General features: G+C 38.8%; 1 protein-coding gene and 1 long non-coding RNA gene across 5 annotated transcripts in view; both read right to left on the bottom strand.

The window, feature by feature from the left end:
- Nucleotides 1-7,382: 7,382 nt before the first annotated feature.
- On the bottom strand, nucleotides 7,383-8,210 carry LOC109502548. The gene is made up of 2 exons (XR_002161215.2): nucleotides 7,992-8,210; nucleotides 7,383-7,539 (listed from the first exon to the last, which is right to left on the bottom strand). It is a non-coding gene; the product is annotated as an uncharacterized LOC109502548 (long non-coding RNA).
- A 455-nt stretch (nucleotides 8,211-8,665) lies between these two features.
- Nucleotides 8,666-13,197, bottom strand: part of TSHB (thyroid stimulating hormone subunit beta) — a 38,888-nt gene continuing 34,356 nt past the window's right edge. Inside the window, exons 3-5 of one of the 4 annotated variants that reach the window (XM_045033223.1) lie at nucleotides 13,032-13,127; nucleotides 9,422-9,584; nucleotides 8,666-9,003 (exon numbers count right to left, since the gene is read on the bottom strand). In XM_045033223.1, the coding sequence (XP_044889158.1) occupies nucleotides 8,749-9,003; nucleotides 9,422-9,583 (417 nt within the window). In that variant the 5' untranslated portion in view covers nucleotide 9,584; nucleotides 13,032-13,127 and the 3' untranslated portion in view covers nucleotides 8,666-8,748. 4 annotated transcript variants of the gene reach the window in all.

Below are 13,197 nucleotides of genomic sequence, written 5' to 3'. Positions count from 1 at the left end.
TAGATGATCTGTCCATTGTTGTAAGTGGGGTGTTAAAGTCCCCTACTATTATTTTATTGTTATCAGTGAGTTTATGTTTATTATTAATTGATTTATATATCTGGGTGCTTACAAGTTGGAGGCATATTACAATTATTTGATCTTCTTGATGGATAAGCCCATTTTATTATGATATAATGTCCTTCATCCTTTGTTACAGTCTTGTCTTAAAATCTAGTTTGTCTGATATAAGTATGGCTACTCCAGCTTTCTTTTGACATCCAGTAGCATGATAGATGGTTCTCCATCCCTCCACTTCCAATCTTCAAGTGTCTTTAGGTCTAAAATGAGTCTCTTGTAGGCAGCGTATAGATGGATCTTTTTTTTTTATCCATTCTGATACCCTATGTCTTTTGATTGACCCTATGTCATTTAGTCCATTTACATTCAGAATGATTATTGAATGATTGGACTTTAGTGCCATCATGTAACCTGTAGATTTGATGTTTCTGGTGATGTTCTCTGGTCCTTTCTAGTCTTTGTTGCTTTTGGTCTTTTTTTTTTCTTTTTTCTCCAAAGAGTCCCCCTTAAAGTTTCTTGTATGGTCACAAATTCCTTTAGTTTTTGTCTGGGAAACTCTTTATCTCTCCTATGTTGAATGACAGCCTTTCTGGGTAGAGCATTCTTGGATGCACAATGTTTCCATTCAATATGTTGAATGTATCTTGCCACTCCTTTCTGGCCTGCCTAGTTTCTGTGGACAGATCTGCTGTGAACCTGATCTATCTTCCCTTGTAGGTTAAGGACTTTTTTTCCCCATGTTGCTTTCAGGATTCTTTCCTTGTCTGTGTACTTTGTGAATTTTACTATGCTATGTCTTGGTGATGAGTGGCTTTTGTTGAATTTAATGGGAGTCCTCTGTGCTTCTTGGATTTTGATGTCTGTGTCCTTTCCCAGATTAGGGAAGTTTTCCACTATAATTTGCTCACATAAACCTTCCTTTTTCTCCCTCTTCATCTTCTGGGACTCCTCTGATACAAATGTTATTACATTTTAATAAAACACTGAGTTCCCTAAGTCTGCCTTTATGATCCCTGACCTTTGTTTCCCTGTTCTTTTCAGATCCATTATTTTTTATAATTTTATCTTCTGTATTGTTAATTCACTCCTCTGCCTCATCTATACTTGTTTTTATGCACTCAATTTGGGTTTTTGCATCTCAGTTTTAGCATTTTTAATTTCAGCCTGACTAGATTTTAGTTCTTTTATCTCTGCAGAAAGAGATTCTTTTGTGTCTTCTATGCTTTTTCAAGCCCAGCTAGTATCCTTATAATTGTTTTAAATTATAGTTCAGAAATATTATTTATATCTGCATTGACTAAATGCCTGGCCATCATTTCTTCCTGTCCTTTTTTCTTTTTTTTAAAAAAAATTTTAATATTCATTTAACAGAGACAGACAGACAGATTGTGAGTGGGGGTGGGGCAGAGAGAGAGGGAGACACAGAATCTGAAGCATGCTCCAGGCTCTGAGCTCTCAGCTCTCAGCACAGAACCCAACACAGGGCTCAAACTCACGGGCCATGAGATCATGACCTGAGCCAAAGTCAGATGCTTAACCAACTGAATCACCCAGGCACCCATCTTCCTGTTCTTTCTTTTGAGATGAATTCCTCAATCTTGTAATTTTTGATGAATATAAAACAACAACAATAATAATAGAATAAAATAAAATAAAAATTAATTTTAAAAAATCAAGTAAAGGAAGCTAGATCCTAGGTGTGTTTTGGTTTGCATGTTAAGAGAAGCTTGATAGAAAAAAGAGGAGAGAAAAAGAATAAAAATTACAGAAATTAAAAAAATGAAAATAAAAATGAAATAAAATTTGAAAATAAAAAATTTTGCTCTTTCCATAACCAAGAAACAAAAGAAAAACAACAAAAACAACAGAAGCAACAAAAACAAAAAAAGCAAACAAATGAACAAAAAAATCCAAATGAAGCTAGATCCAGTTTTCCCTAGAGCTGAAACTTCGCAGCAGTATGGTCAGTAGACTAATCTCGTGGAAGGGACTTGTGCTGGTCTCCTAGGGGAGGGGAATGCTGCTCTCTCAGGCTGACTTGCCCTAGTGGAGATGTGCCTGGAGGACACAATGGGGAGGGGCTTGCTGTAATGACTCAGTTCTCCACTTGGTGGCACTATTTAGCTCACTGGGGTCCATCAGTGTTGGTGGGCTAATGGTGAAAATGGCTTCACCCCACTCTGTATTCTCCAGCGTGGGAAGTTTGGGCCATCACCCCTCCTGTGTCCCCTGCTTCCGTCACCTCCCTGCCTTCCCCTGTGTCCAAGCTGTCCACCTACTAGTCAGTGACTCTCTCCAGAGTTTTAGGCATTGCTGTGTTTCAAAATCCACATTTCAGAGACCTCCATGGTTCAGACCCACAGTGATCTGGGGGAGTCTCCTGGAACTGTAGCCTGCTTGTTCCAGGAAACAGTTGCACCACCGCACAGTGGCTTAGAGTTTATGGTGAATCAAACACAGCCGGTACCAGGGTTTGTTGCCCTCAGCTGGGGTCTTTGTTCCTATACGGGTGAATATGGCAGCTTGATCGTGCCCACCAGGTCTTTTGCCCGCGGAGAGGCCATATCACCTCTATTAAATGCACTGCAAGCTGGGGAACCACTTCTCCCTGTAGGACCCAGGGGATCCTCAGACCGGGCTTCCTGCTCCTGGGCCTCCGCGTTGCTTCCTCACCAGAGCACCACCAGGGGCTGACCTCTGACTCTGTGCTCCACTGTTTATTAAAAACTGGCAGTATTGAAACCCTGCCCTTTTTCTCCTATCAGTGGTTTTGGGGAACAGTTTTCTTGTGTAGTCCCCTGTGCCTGTTTTCACTCTTCCTTTCTAGCTGCTTTTAGGGGGATTGCTTTCTTGCACAAACCCAATGCATTGCCTTCTCCCTTGAAGTGCAGGTAGCTGATAGAGAGTAAGATTAAGGAATGGATGGGGAATACGAACTGTTTTGGGCTTTAAACATTACTGAATTCTGGATTGTAGTTAGAAACATTACTGGATTCTAGTTTTTGCAGCTTTCTCACTGAGGTCTTCGATGTGAAAGGCTACTCATATTGTTCAAATATGGGCACTACTACTTGTATGTTGCAGATTCCTAAACTATAGTTCTCGTGAGACTCCCTCCTTGAGCTTCAGGAATGTATATATCCTTCACATGTATTCAGTGCCTGTTAATGTTTCCTCTTGGATGTCCTATAGTCTTTTCCAACTTGCTTTGTCACTGTAGTCTGCTTTCCTGCCTGTGTGCCACCATCTTCTAGCTGTCAGGAAACCTGGGAATGATTCTAGTTTCCTATTTCCCTCAATTCCCTCTCTCTGTCTACTTCTTGGTAGGAATTCCAGTATATTAGTTAGAAATCCTCATGAAGGGGCGCCTGGGTGGCTCAGTCGGTGAAGCGTCCAACTTCGGCTCAAGTCATGATCTCACGGTTCGTGAGTTCAAGCCCCATGTCGGGCTCTGTGCTGACAGCTCGGAGCCTGGAGCCTGCTTCTGATTCTGTGTCTCCCTCCCTCTCTGCCCCTCCCCTGCTCATGCTCTGTCTCACTCTCTCTCTCCAAAATAAATAAACATGAAAAAAAATTTTTTTAAATCCTCATGAAATCCTCTGACTTTGTCCTCCAGTCACTTCATACTAAAGCTAAGTGATCTTGAAAGGGTTCAAATTTGATTTTGTAACTCGTTCAAAATTTTTTCAGTGTGGGGAGGAGTTAAGATGGCAGAGTAGTAAGGGGACCCTGGGCTTGTGTCATTCCTTGGACACAGATCAACATCAACCCATTTTGAACACCTATGAAATTGATCTGAGGATTAACAGAACAACCTGCATAATTTGAGGCAGAGAACACAGCAGGTGTGTGCCAAGAGGTGAACTAGGGGAGTGAAGAGCTGCAGTGCCACAGAGCGGAGGGAGGGAAGGAGGAGAGAGGGAGGGAGGGAGGGAGGGAGGGAGGAAGGAAACAAACACAGGGAGAAGCCCAAAGGAAAATCGAGGTGCACCGACCAGAAGGGACATGAATGCTAGGCAGACAAAAACAGCAGGTGGAAGGAGGGTAACAGAAGTAGAGAATGTGAGCCAGAGTTCTTTGAAAAGATAACTAGGAATTAGCCAGAAGAGATGAGAGGGTAGGAAAGAATCCAACATTGAGCAATAGGGGGTTAGAGTGGTTTTTTTTTACCTTGATAAAAAAAATTTTTACTGTACTTAGACTTGCTACTGAGAAGTGGGAGAGGGGCAATTTCTTATATAAATGAGAACTTTTTTTTTTCCTGAGGAGATACTGTATAATCGACATACAACATTAGTTTCAGATGTACATTATATTTGTATATATCCTGACATGATCACCACAATAAGTCTAACATCCGTCACCGTACATAATTTCAGAATTTTTTTTCTTATGATGAGAACTTGTAAGATTTACCTTCACTTAGCAACTTTCCACTATGCAATACAGCATTAACTATAGATGCCATGCTGTACATTACATCCCCATGACTTAGTTATTTCATGACTGGAAGTTTGTACCTTTTGACTCTCTTCACCTATTTCACTCACCTCCAACTCCCCACCTCTGGCAAGCACCACTCTGTTCTCTGTATCTCTAGCTTATTTTTCTTTTTCTTCAAGGTTCAACATATAAGTGAGATCATACAGTATTTGCATTTCTCTGACTGACTTATTTTGCTTAATATAATCCCCTCAGGGTCCATTCATGTTGTCATACATGGCAAGATTTTACTTCTTTTTTATGGCAAAACAAAAAATAAGTGTTGATGAAAATGTGAAGAAAAGGGAACGTTTGTATGTTGTTGGTGGCAATGTAAATTGGTGTAGCCACTATGGGAAACAGTATGGAAGTTCCTCAAAAAATTAAAAATAGTACTCTCATATGATCCAGCAATTCCACTTCTGAATATTTATCCAAAGCAAATGAAAACACCAAGTTGAAGAGATATATGCACCCCTATGTTCCTTGCTGCATTATTTACAATAGCCAAGATACGGAAGCAACCCAAATGTCCATCAATGGATGAATGGATGTATATATATATATATATATATATATATATATATATATGTATATGCAATGGACTATTACTCGGCCATAAAAAAGAATAAGATCTTGCCATTTGCAACAACATGGATGGACCTAGAGGGTATTGTGCCGAGTGAAATAAGTCAGACAGAAAAAGACAAATACCACATGATTTCACAAGATGTGAAGTCTAAACACAAAGAAAAAAAAACACAGCAAGCAAAATAAAATAGACTCATAAATACAGAGAATAAACTGGTAGTTGCCAGAGTGGAGGGGAGTGGCAGGATGGGTGAAGTAGATGAAGGGGATTAAGAGGAACAAACTTCCAGTTATAAAATAAATAACTCATGGGGATGAAAAGTACAGCATACAAAATATAGTCAATATATTGAATAACATTGTATGATGACAGATGATGACTACACTTATTGTGGTAAGCGCTGAGTAATATATATTGTAGTGTATACAACATATGTCATATACATATATATTATACTTTGTTGTATGTATAGTGAGAATTGTTGAATCGCTGTGTTGTACATCGGAAACTAATATACTATCATATGTCAACTACACTTCCATAATAAAACAAAAATATTTTTTAAGGTTGCTTTGGTTATTCAGGGACTGTGGTGGTTCCACACAAGTTTTAAGTTTTAGAATTGTCTGCTCTGGTTCTGTGAAAAACGCCACTTGCGTCTTAATAAGGATTGCACTGAATCTACATATAGATTGCTTTGGCTAGTATGGATTTTAACAATATTCATTTTTCCAATCCATGAGCAGAATATCTTCCCATTTATTTGTGTCTTCTTCAATTTCTTTCATCAATGTCTTAGAGTTTTCAGTGTCTTTCACTTCCTTTGTTAAACTTATTCCTAAATACTTTCTTCTTTTTGATAGAATTGAAAATAGGATTGTTTTCTTAATCTCCTTCTGACAATTTTGTGGGGTTTTTTAGTGTTTGTTTTCAGTGCAACAGGTTTCTGTAGATTGATTTTGTACCCTGCAATTTTACTGAATTTATTTATTAGTTCTAACAGGTTTTTGGTGGAGTCTGTAAGGTATTCTATATGTAGTATCATGTCATCTGCAAATAGTGACCGTGTTACTTGCAATTTGGATGCCTTTTATTTCTCTTTCTTACATACTTCTGAGGAGTTTGGCTATTAGAAAAGCAGAGATGGCGGCTGCGCTGATCCCAGATCCATTTACTTATGAAAAAACTCTTTATATTTCAGAGTCAAATGAGGAACAAAAGGGTTTTTTACAGACCTGAATCTCAAACTTCTGTCAAGAACTGACTCCTTTAAACTTTAGGTTGAATTAAAAACCACTTCAGAAGATGTTCCAAAGTCTCCATCTTTCCCTTATTCCACCAGCAATGATTCTTTATTTCCCATTTCTGAGCTCTCTATTCATTCCGCCTCTCTTAAACCCAAAGAACATCGATACCCTCCAAAAGAGCATTTCCATATACACGTGTTTCTAGATCCAGTTGAGGCAAATTGTTGATCGTGCCGATCCCGAACCCTTCTCCTAAGGATTGTCTTAGACAACTTCACTTTTAAAAATAGTTCAGTATAACTTATACGTGCCCCTATTCTAAGTGGATTGCCTTCAGTGGGTGGAGACAAGTTGTCTCTGATATGCCATTCTAGGTTCTGTGGCCCATGATGCTATAGGCCCACCACAGCCATGTCCAGGCCTGGCCTCCTCCCTACAGGTATAGGAAGCTAATTTATGCAATGTCTTCTGAGTGGAAGTCTGTTTAAGGGGCCTCCCTAAATCTCTCAGCGTAGTCACAGTTCAAGTCGCTGGAAAATATCTTTCAGATTCCATGAAAGCCATGGAATCACGTGATTAGTGCCAGTTAGGTGTGAACATTAAAGAGTTTACTCATTAATCAGAGATCTATGTTTGATACACAGTTTTCAGAGGGGATGTTATAATCCTGCAGCTTTAACGTGTTCATGTTATCAAGTGATATAAGAACCCAAAGCCCCAGATTAATACTTGGAAACTGTACTGTCAACCTCAAACACAGTAAGGTAAGCATAATGTGGATTCCTGACTTTGTCTATAAATGTGCAACTATTCTCTCCCCATTGACAGAGCACGGGCTTGGTGGTAATCCATCTATGCCACCCGAACACCTGCACACATGCGCACTCGCACACACACGCATGCGCACTCGCCCAGCTCTCCCGTGTCTGCATGCGGGCATTTACAAGATGCCCAGCTGAATGTAGCCGGTGACTGTGGGATACAGCAAAGGTAACCATCCCTGCTGGTAATTGATTTTTACCCTGAGGGTAGCAGTTTAGATGGAGAGAAATGGGCAAATACAGGATAAATCATCTTTTTGAGGTCAAGTCTTTTTGAGGTCAGACTAGGTCTGTCTCGCATCACAGGTGTGTTGAAACCAAACTCATGAAAGAGTACCTAAGGAAGGAAAAGAAAAATAAACGCATTTTCCAGATAGCAGTGTTTCAATATTGATGAAGGTTTAGAATTTAGGATGATTCTATGTTATTGAATCCCTTAGCATTCTCCCCCCTCCCTGAAATCTTTCAAAATCCTTCTAGTTTTTCAGGACATCAAAAGCCAAAGCAGCACAAGTTACTCTTGGTATAAATGCTGAAAAGTGTCTCCTATTACTTGAAAGAATACAAAGGATTTAGACTTCCACATGTAAAATGATCATGGCCTCTTTTCTAGGCTTTTGGGCGTATAACTTTCATAAGTCAGTTGGCCCATCAGAGTAATTAAATTAAAGAGAACAGTTTTTAGAATGGAATATACTGTCCTCTGAGTTTTGGTGAAGTTTTATCATATGCATTTGAGTAGCCTAGAATAAAAGGTTATATTGCAGATTTCACATATTCTTTACCCACCATTTCCACTCCAGTCCTGCTTCTAGCCTTTGGAAGTCAGTGTCTCCAGTACCCTGTTGCCATATATTCCTTCACTTTCTGATCACATAACCCTCTACTTATAACTCTGCAGCATCCCCACATTCATTTTCTATATCAAGACAAACCTCATGACCTTCTGTTAAGAAAGCCTGCTCAGGGGGCGCCTGGGTGGCTCAGTCAGTTGAGCATCCAACTTCGGCTCAGGTCATAATCTCACAACTTCGGCTCAGGTCATAATCTCATGACTTCGGCTCAGGTCACAATCTCACAGCTTTGGCTCAGGTTATGATCTCACGGCTCATGAGTTTGAGCCCCACGTCGGGCTCTGTGCTGACAGCTCAGAGCCTGGAGTCTGCTTCGGATTCTGTGTCCCTCTCTTGCTGTGCCCCTCCCTCACTCACGCTCTCTCTTTCTCTCAAGAATAAATAAAACATTTAAAAAAATTTTTTTAAAGCCTGCTCAAGGCTGGCTTTCATCGGTGTCTGATATCTCTGTTCACCATTTTACCTGCTGTCTGCCCTTCCATGTGGAAACCATCCTTTATGTGAGCTCAAAAGGCTGTTTCACTGACCTTTTCTTCTAAATCCCCTAAGCTCTCTAATGCATGTGTGGGTATAGGTTTGGATGAAAGAGTACTCAAAATGTACACAGTGTGTTGTGAAACATATTGGTATTTTATTAATTGTATTCCAGGTAAACACATTGAACTGAACCGCAAGTGACCTTGCTATTGAAGTTAGATAGAAACTCCTACCACATCGGACTTCTGGGGTTTGGTACAATCATTTGTCTTGATGGCCTCATGTATGCAGTCGCTATAGTCAGTATTACACTTGCCACATTTACAGCTTACAGCTACCGGGTAGGAGAAATAGGGAGTAACATGGTGTGGGCATCCTGGTATTTCTACAGTCTTGTACAGGAAGTCTCTGTAGGTGCAAACATCTTGGGACAGAGCATATTTGGGAAGAAACAGTTTGCCATTGATATCCTGAGGGAAGAACAGAAGAGGAAGCAAAATGTTAATTCGCTTACATCCCATAGATACAAATAGGACTGGGGGAGGATTCCTTAGTCCCATTCCCCAATACCAATTCAGCATATCCACACTGAATCCTATAGAGACAAAAAAAAATGACATACACACACACCTCTCTTTTATCCTTGATCGTGGGAACAAGATAAGGTTTAAATAAACTTTGGGAGTAAAACTATTGTAAAAATTATCTGTACCAACTGTATGGAGTAGGTCCGTATATTATAACCTAGGGACTCTACCTCTAAGGAGCCAATGACCGTTAGGTCTGTGAAATGAGGTTGTGATTTATCTCATTTCCTTTCTGGATAGAAATGGACTGAGTCTAGGTTTATCTAATTTTCAGCTAAAAGAAGTGAGATGAACTACATACCCGTGTCATACAATATCCAGCACAGATGGTGGTGTTGATGGTTAGGCAATAAGCACACTCTTTCCTTTCGACATGCATCATATACTCAGTTGGAAAACAAAAAGACATCGCTTGTCCACATGCCAGGCCAAAAAGCACGGACATCACGTAGATTGCAGTCATGCTAAATCAAAGACAAAATTAAAGAATCTATTACATGAATCCTTTAGGACATTCAGAAGGGACATTTAGAAAGAGCTACAGTGCGTGTGCATATGTGTGTGCATGTGTGTGTGTGTGTAAATATATATATTTATCGAATGCCTACTTTGTCCTAGGCCCTATATTAGGTGTTTTTACATACTTAGTACTCTCAATAACCTTTCTTTATAATGTGGCCATGAGCCATATACGTCATAAGTGTAGGAACTCACATAGCAAATGTCCTGCTCGCAAGTGCCACTTAACAACACTGGGCAGTGAAATGGAAAGCCTGAAACATCACAACAGAAAAGTGACGGACACATAAGGTCAACTCAGCGCAAAACAATTCATTCAGTAGAAACAGTTTAAATACCTGCCTCTAATTATAAGAAGTGACTTAACAGGCCTCAGTAGGGGCTTTTCAAAACAGGAGTTTTCTAAAATCTTTGGTTCGATAGTTTAAAAGGCCAACAGACTAGTCATAATTAGAAAGCATATAGAAACCAAGAAAATGTATAATCAAACTGTAGTGCCATCTCAGTGCAAATAAGCTTGCATACAATTCTATCCAATGTCTGTCAAGGAAGATGAAGCTAGAGAAAGCCTAGAATGGGCCAACTATTCTAGTGTTATTCTAACCGGTGTTAAAGGGTTAACCCAGAAATCTAGAACCCCCCCCTTCCAACCCTGAGAATACTCTCTGATGGTTGAAAGAAGTGGAGTTGGACAAATAAAAATTATTTTACTAAGAAAATGTATGGAGCGCACTATCTTAAAACAAATTATAGAAACAAAAAATATAGGTTGACATAGTGAGAGTAATACCATTCAAGGACAGATCTACTGGGGTTAGCTGGGAAAATAAAATGAGGTTTGACTACCTGGAAGATAAGAGGGTCCACTGTGCCTCAAATAGAAGGAGAATATGTATCTCAATAGAACCTGTTTAATGGAGAGTCTGTTCAATATTGATGGGTCATTCTAAGCAGATGGATAATATTATTATGACTTATAGCAGATAAATTAGATAAACATATACTGAGCATTTGAACCAGACGATGAGAAATACAAAATGGATAAGCTATGGTCCATGACTTCAAGGGCTAACAGTCTAAGGAGAGAAGTATGAACATTAATAATAAAAGCATTGTTCTAAGTGCTCTGAAAGAGTCCAAATCATGACTCCAAGATACAAAATTATATAAAACGTCTTCTGTATAAACAAGGAAGTGAAGTAACCCATTTAAAAGGGTTTTCTGGTTAACTCTTTTGGATAAAATGTTGCATATTCAAGTATTCTTTGGAATTTTTTGGTATCTCAGTTAAGGAGTGAAAATATAAGAATTTCTGGCTCATGGGTCTGGGTTTCTCAAGTGCTTCACAAATGTGAGCTCCATCTATGGTAGAGAATTGGTTCCATTATTTTAAAACCACAGATTTAGAGGATTCTCTAAGAATGATATAAAATATTCAGCCATCATGATCATATGGTTCTTGCCTGTCTAGCCAACTACTGGGTTTTTGCATAAAAATAATTAACTCGGATATTTTAACTATTAGCTCTGTCTGTGATTCTATATAAAATAGATCTGTGGTGATCTGGTGAGAATATTGGTCCTGGAGTTAGGAAACAGAATGCTATTTCAAGATATCCCATAGATCTATGAGAAATTGACTAAAATATTTAATCTATCTGGGCCTTATTTTCTCATCTGGAAAACATAAAGAGACAAGTAAACCTAACCATTTTTTTTTTAATTGTAGGATAAAACACTATTTTAGAACTTTTACCCACTGTTGCCATATTCATTATGGATACTGTATATGTTTTGAGAGTTCCTCTTATAAATGTAAAACTCTGAACTAACAAAAGGAAAAATTAAAAGTGCTGAGTTACTGGGTGGCTCAGTCGGTTAAGCATCAGACTTCATTCAGCTCAGGCCATGATCTCATGGTTCCTGAGTTCGAGGCCTACATCTGACTCTCTCCTGTCAGCACAGGGCCCACTTTGGATTCTCTGTCCCCTTCTCTCTGCACCTCCCCCATTTGCATTCCTTCTCTCTCAAAAATGAATAAAAACATTTTTATGGGCTCCTGGGTGGTTCAGTTGGTTAAGTGTCCGACTTCAGCTCGGGTCATGATCTCATGGGTTCATGGGTTCGAGCCCCAGGTCAGGCTCTGCGCTGACAGCGTGGAGCTTGGAACCTACTTCAGATTCTGTTTCCATCTCTCTGCCCCCACCCCCTCCCTCGCTCACATTTTGTCTCTCTCTTGCAAATATAAAATAAAATGAAAAAAATTTTTTTAATAAATAATTTTTTTAAGTGCTGAATTACAAGCAATAGTAGCTGTATAATTTTGTGAGTGTAAAAAAAAGTAAGAATTGTTCTTTCCCCTTCATTGCAAATAGTAAAACTTCACCCACAGAATCTTTCTGAGCCTGTTTCTTCATCTATAAAAGGAAGGCTTAGAACTAGAAGATGATCAGGAAGGTCTTTTCAGCACAAATAGATTGTGATTCTATGTGATAAATTAGTATCAGTTCCCTGAGCTATAAGAGTTAGTGATCTAGAATTCTGCTTCCAGATTTCATTACAATTATGAGTAACTGAGCAATTTAATATCATTTGCCTTCATTTTTCCTAAAAATCATAAAAAGAATAAAACAATATGTGTGAAGCTCTTGGAATGCTATGGAACAAAGACTAATAACTATATAACACTATATAAATCACTATTAGTTAATACCTCCCTATATGATCTGCCATAATTTCTCTTTATTGTCACCTGGATTCTCATCTCTGCAACTTAAATGCCTCTTTAAAGTCATCATAAGTGATTTATTAAGCACCTAAAAATAGAAGGCATGATTTCAGGTCCTAATAATGAGAGATGCCTCTTTCAGTGGTATGACCATCTGTCTACACTTTCAACATTTTTTCTTACATAAAGTAACTTCTTTCCTTTGCCACTTACCCCACCTTTTTCCTCCCTCCCTCTTTTTTTTGCTCTCACTACCTTCATTCTTAATAAACACATTGCTCTCTACTCTGCTAAATTCCTTTGCCTATCTTTTGTCTCCAAATTCCTTACTATGCCATAAAAAAATCAATTGCCCACCCTATGAGCAATCCAGAACTTCACTAAAGCAATATTTTTCTGGAAACCAAAATATACTATAAGGCAGGTATGTACATTAGACACTATCCAAAGTGAATTTACTGTAAGTTTTCCCAGAAGTATATGATCATCAAACATAACCATTAGTAATTGACAGGATCTAATACACTGATAAAAATGTTTAAATCAAAATGTAACTAGAGAAAGCCATGAACATCAATCAGCCTTCATTAGAGAACTGACCAGTTGTTCCTCTTACTTTAAGTCAATGTAGTTTTTCATATCTTTATATATGTCATTCACTCACCTCCACCACCATTGAACAATTTTGGAGCAGTAATTAGAATTCTTGGAGTCTATTGAAGCAAATTATCACTTAGCACTTGCCATTTTTGAGTATTGGCTAAAATCATGAAAATGAAGAAAGAATTCAAGTAAGAACATTTCATTTCACAAAGCCTTTTCAGTGTAGA

Source organism: Felis catus, chromosome C1 (genome assembly GCF_018350175.1).
Source record: "Felis catus isolate Fca126 chromosome C1, F.catus_Fca126_mat1.0, whole genome shotgun sequence".
Taxonomy (NCBI): Eukaryota; Metazoa; Chordata; class Mammalia; order Carnivora; family Felidae; genus Felis; species Felis catus.
The sequence above is the reverse complement of the archived record's forward strand: the minus strand, read 5'-3'. Positions and strand labels throughout refer to the sequence as shown.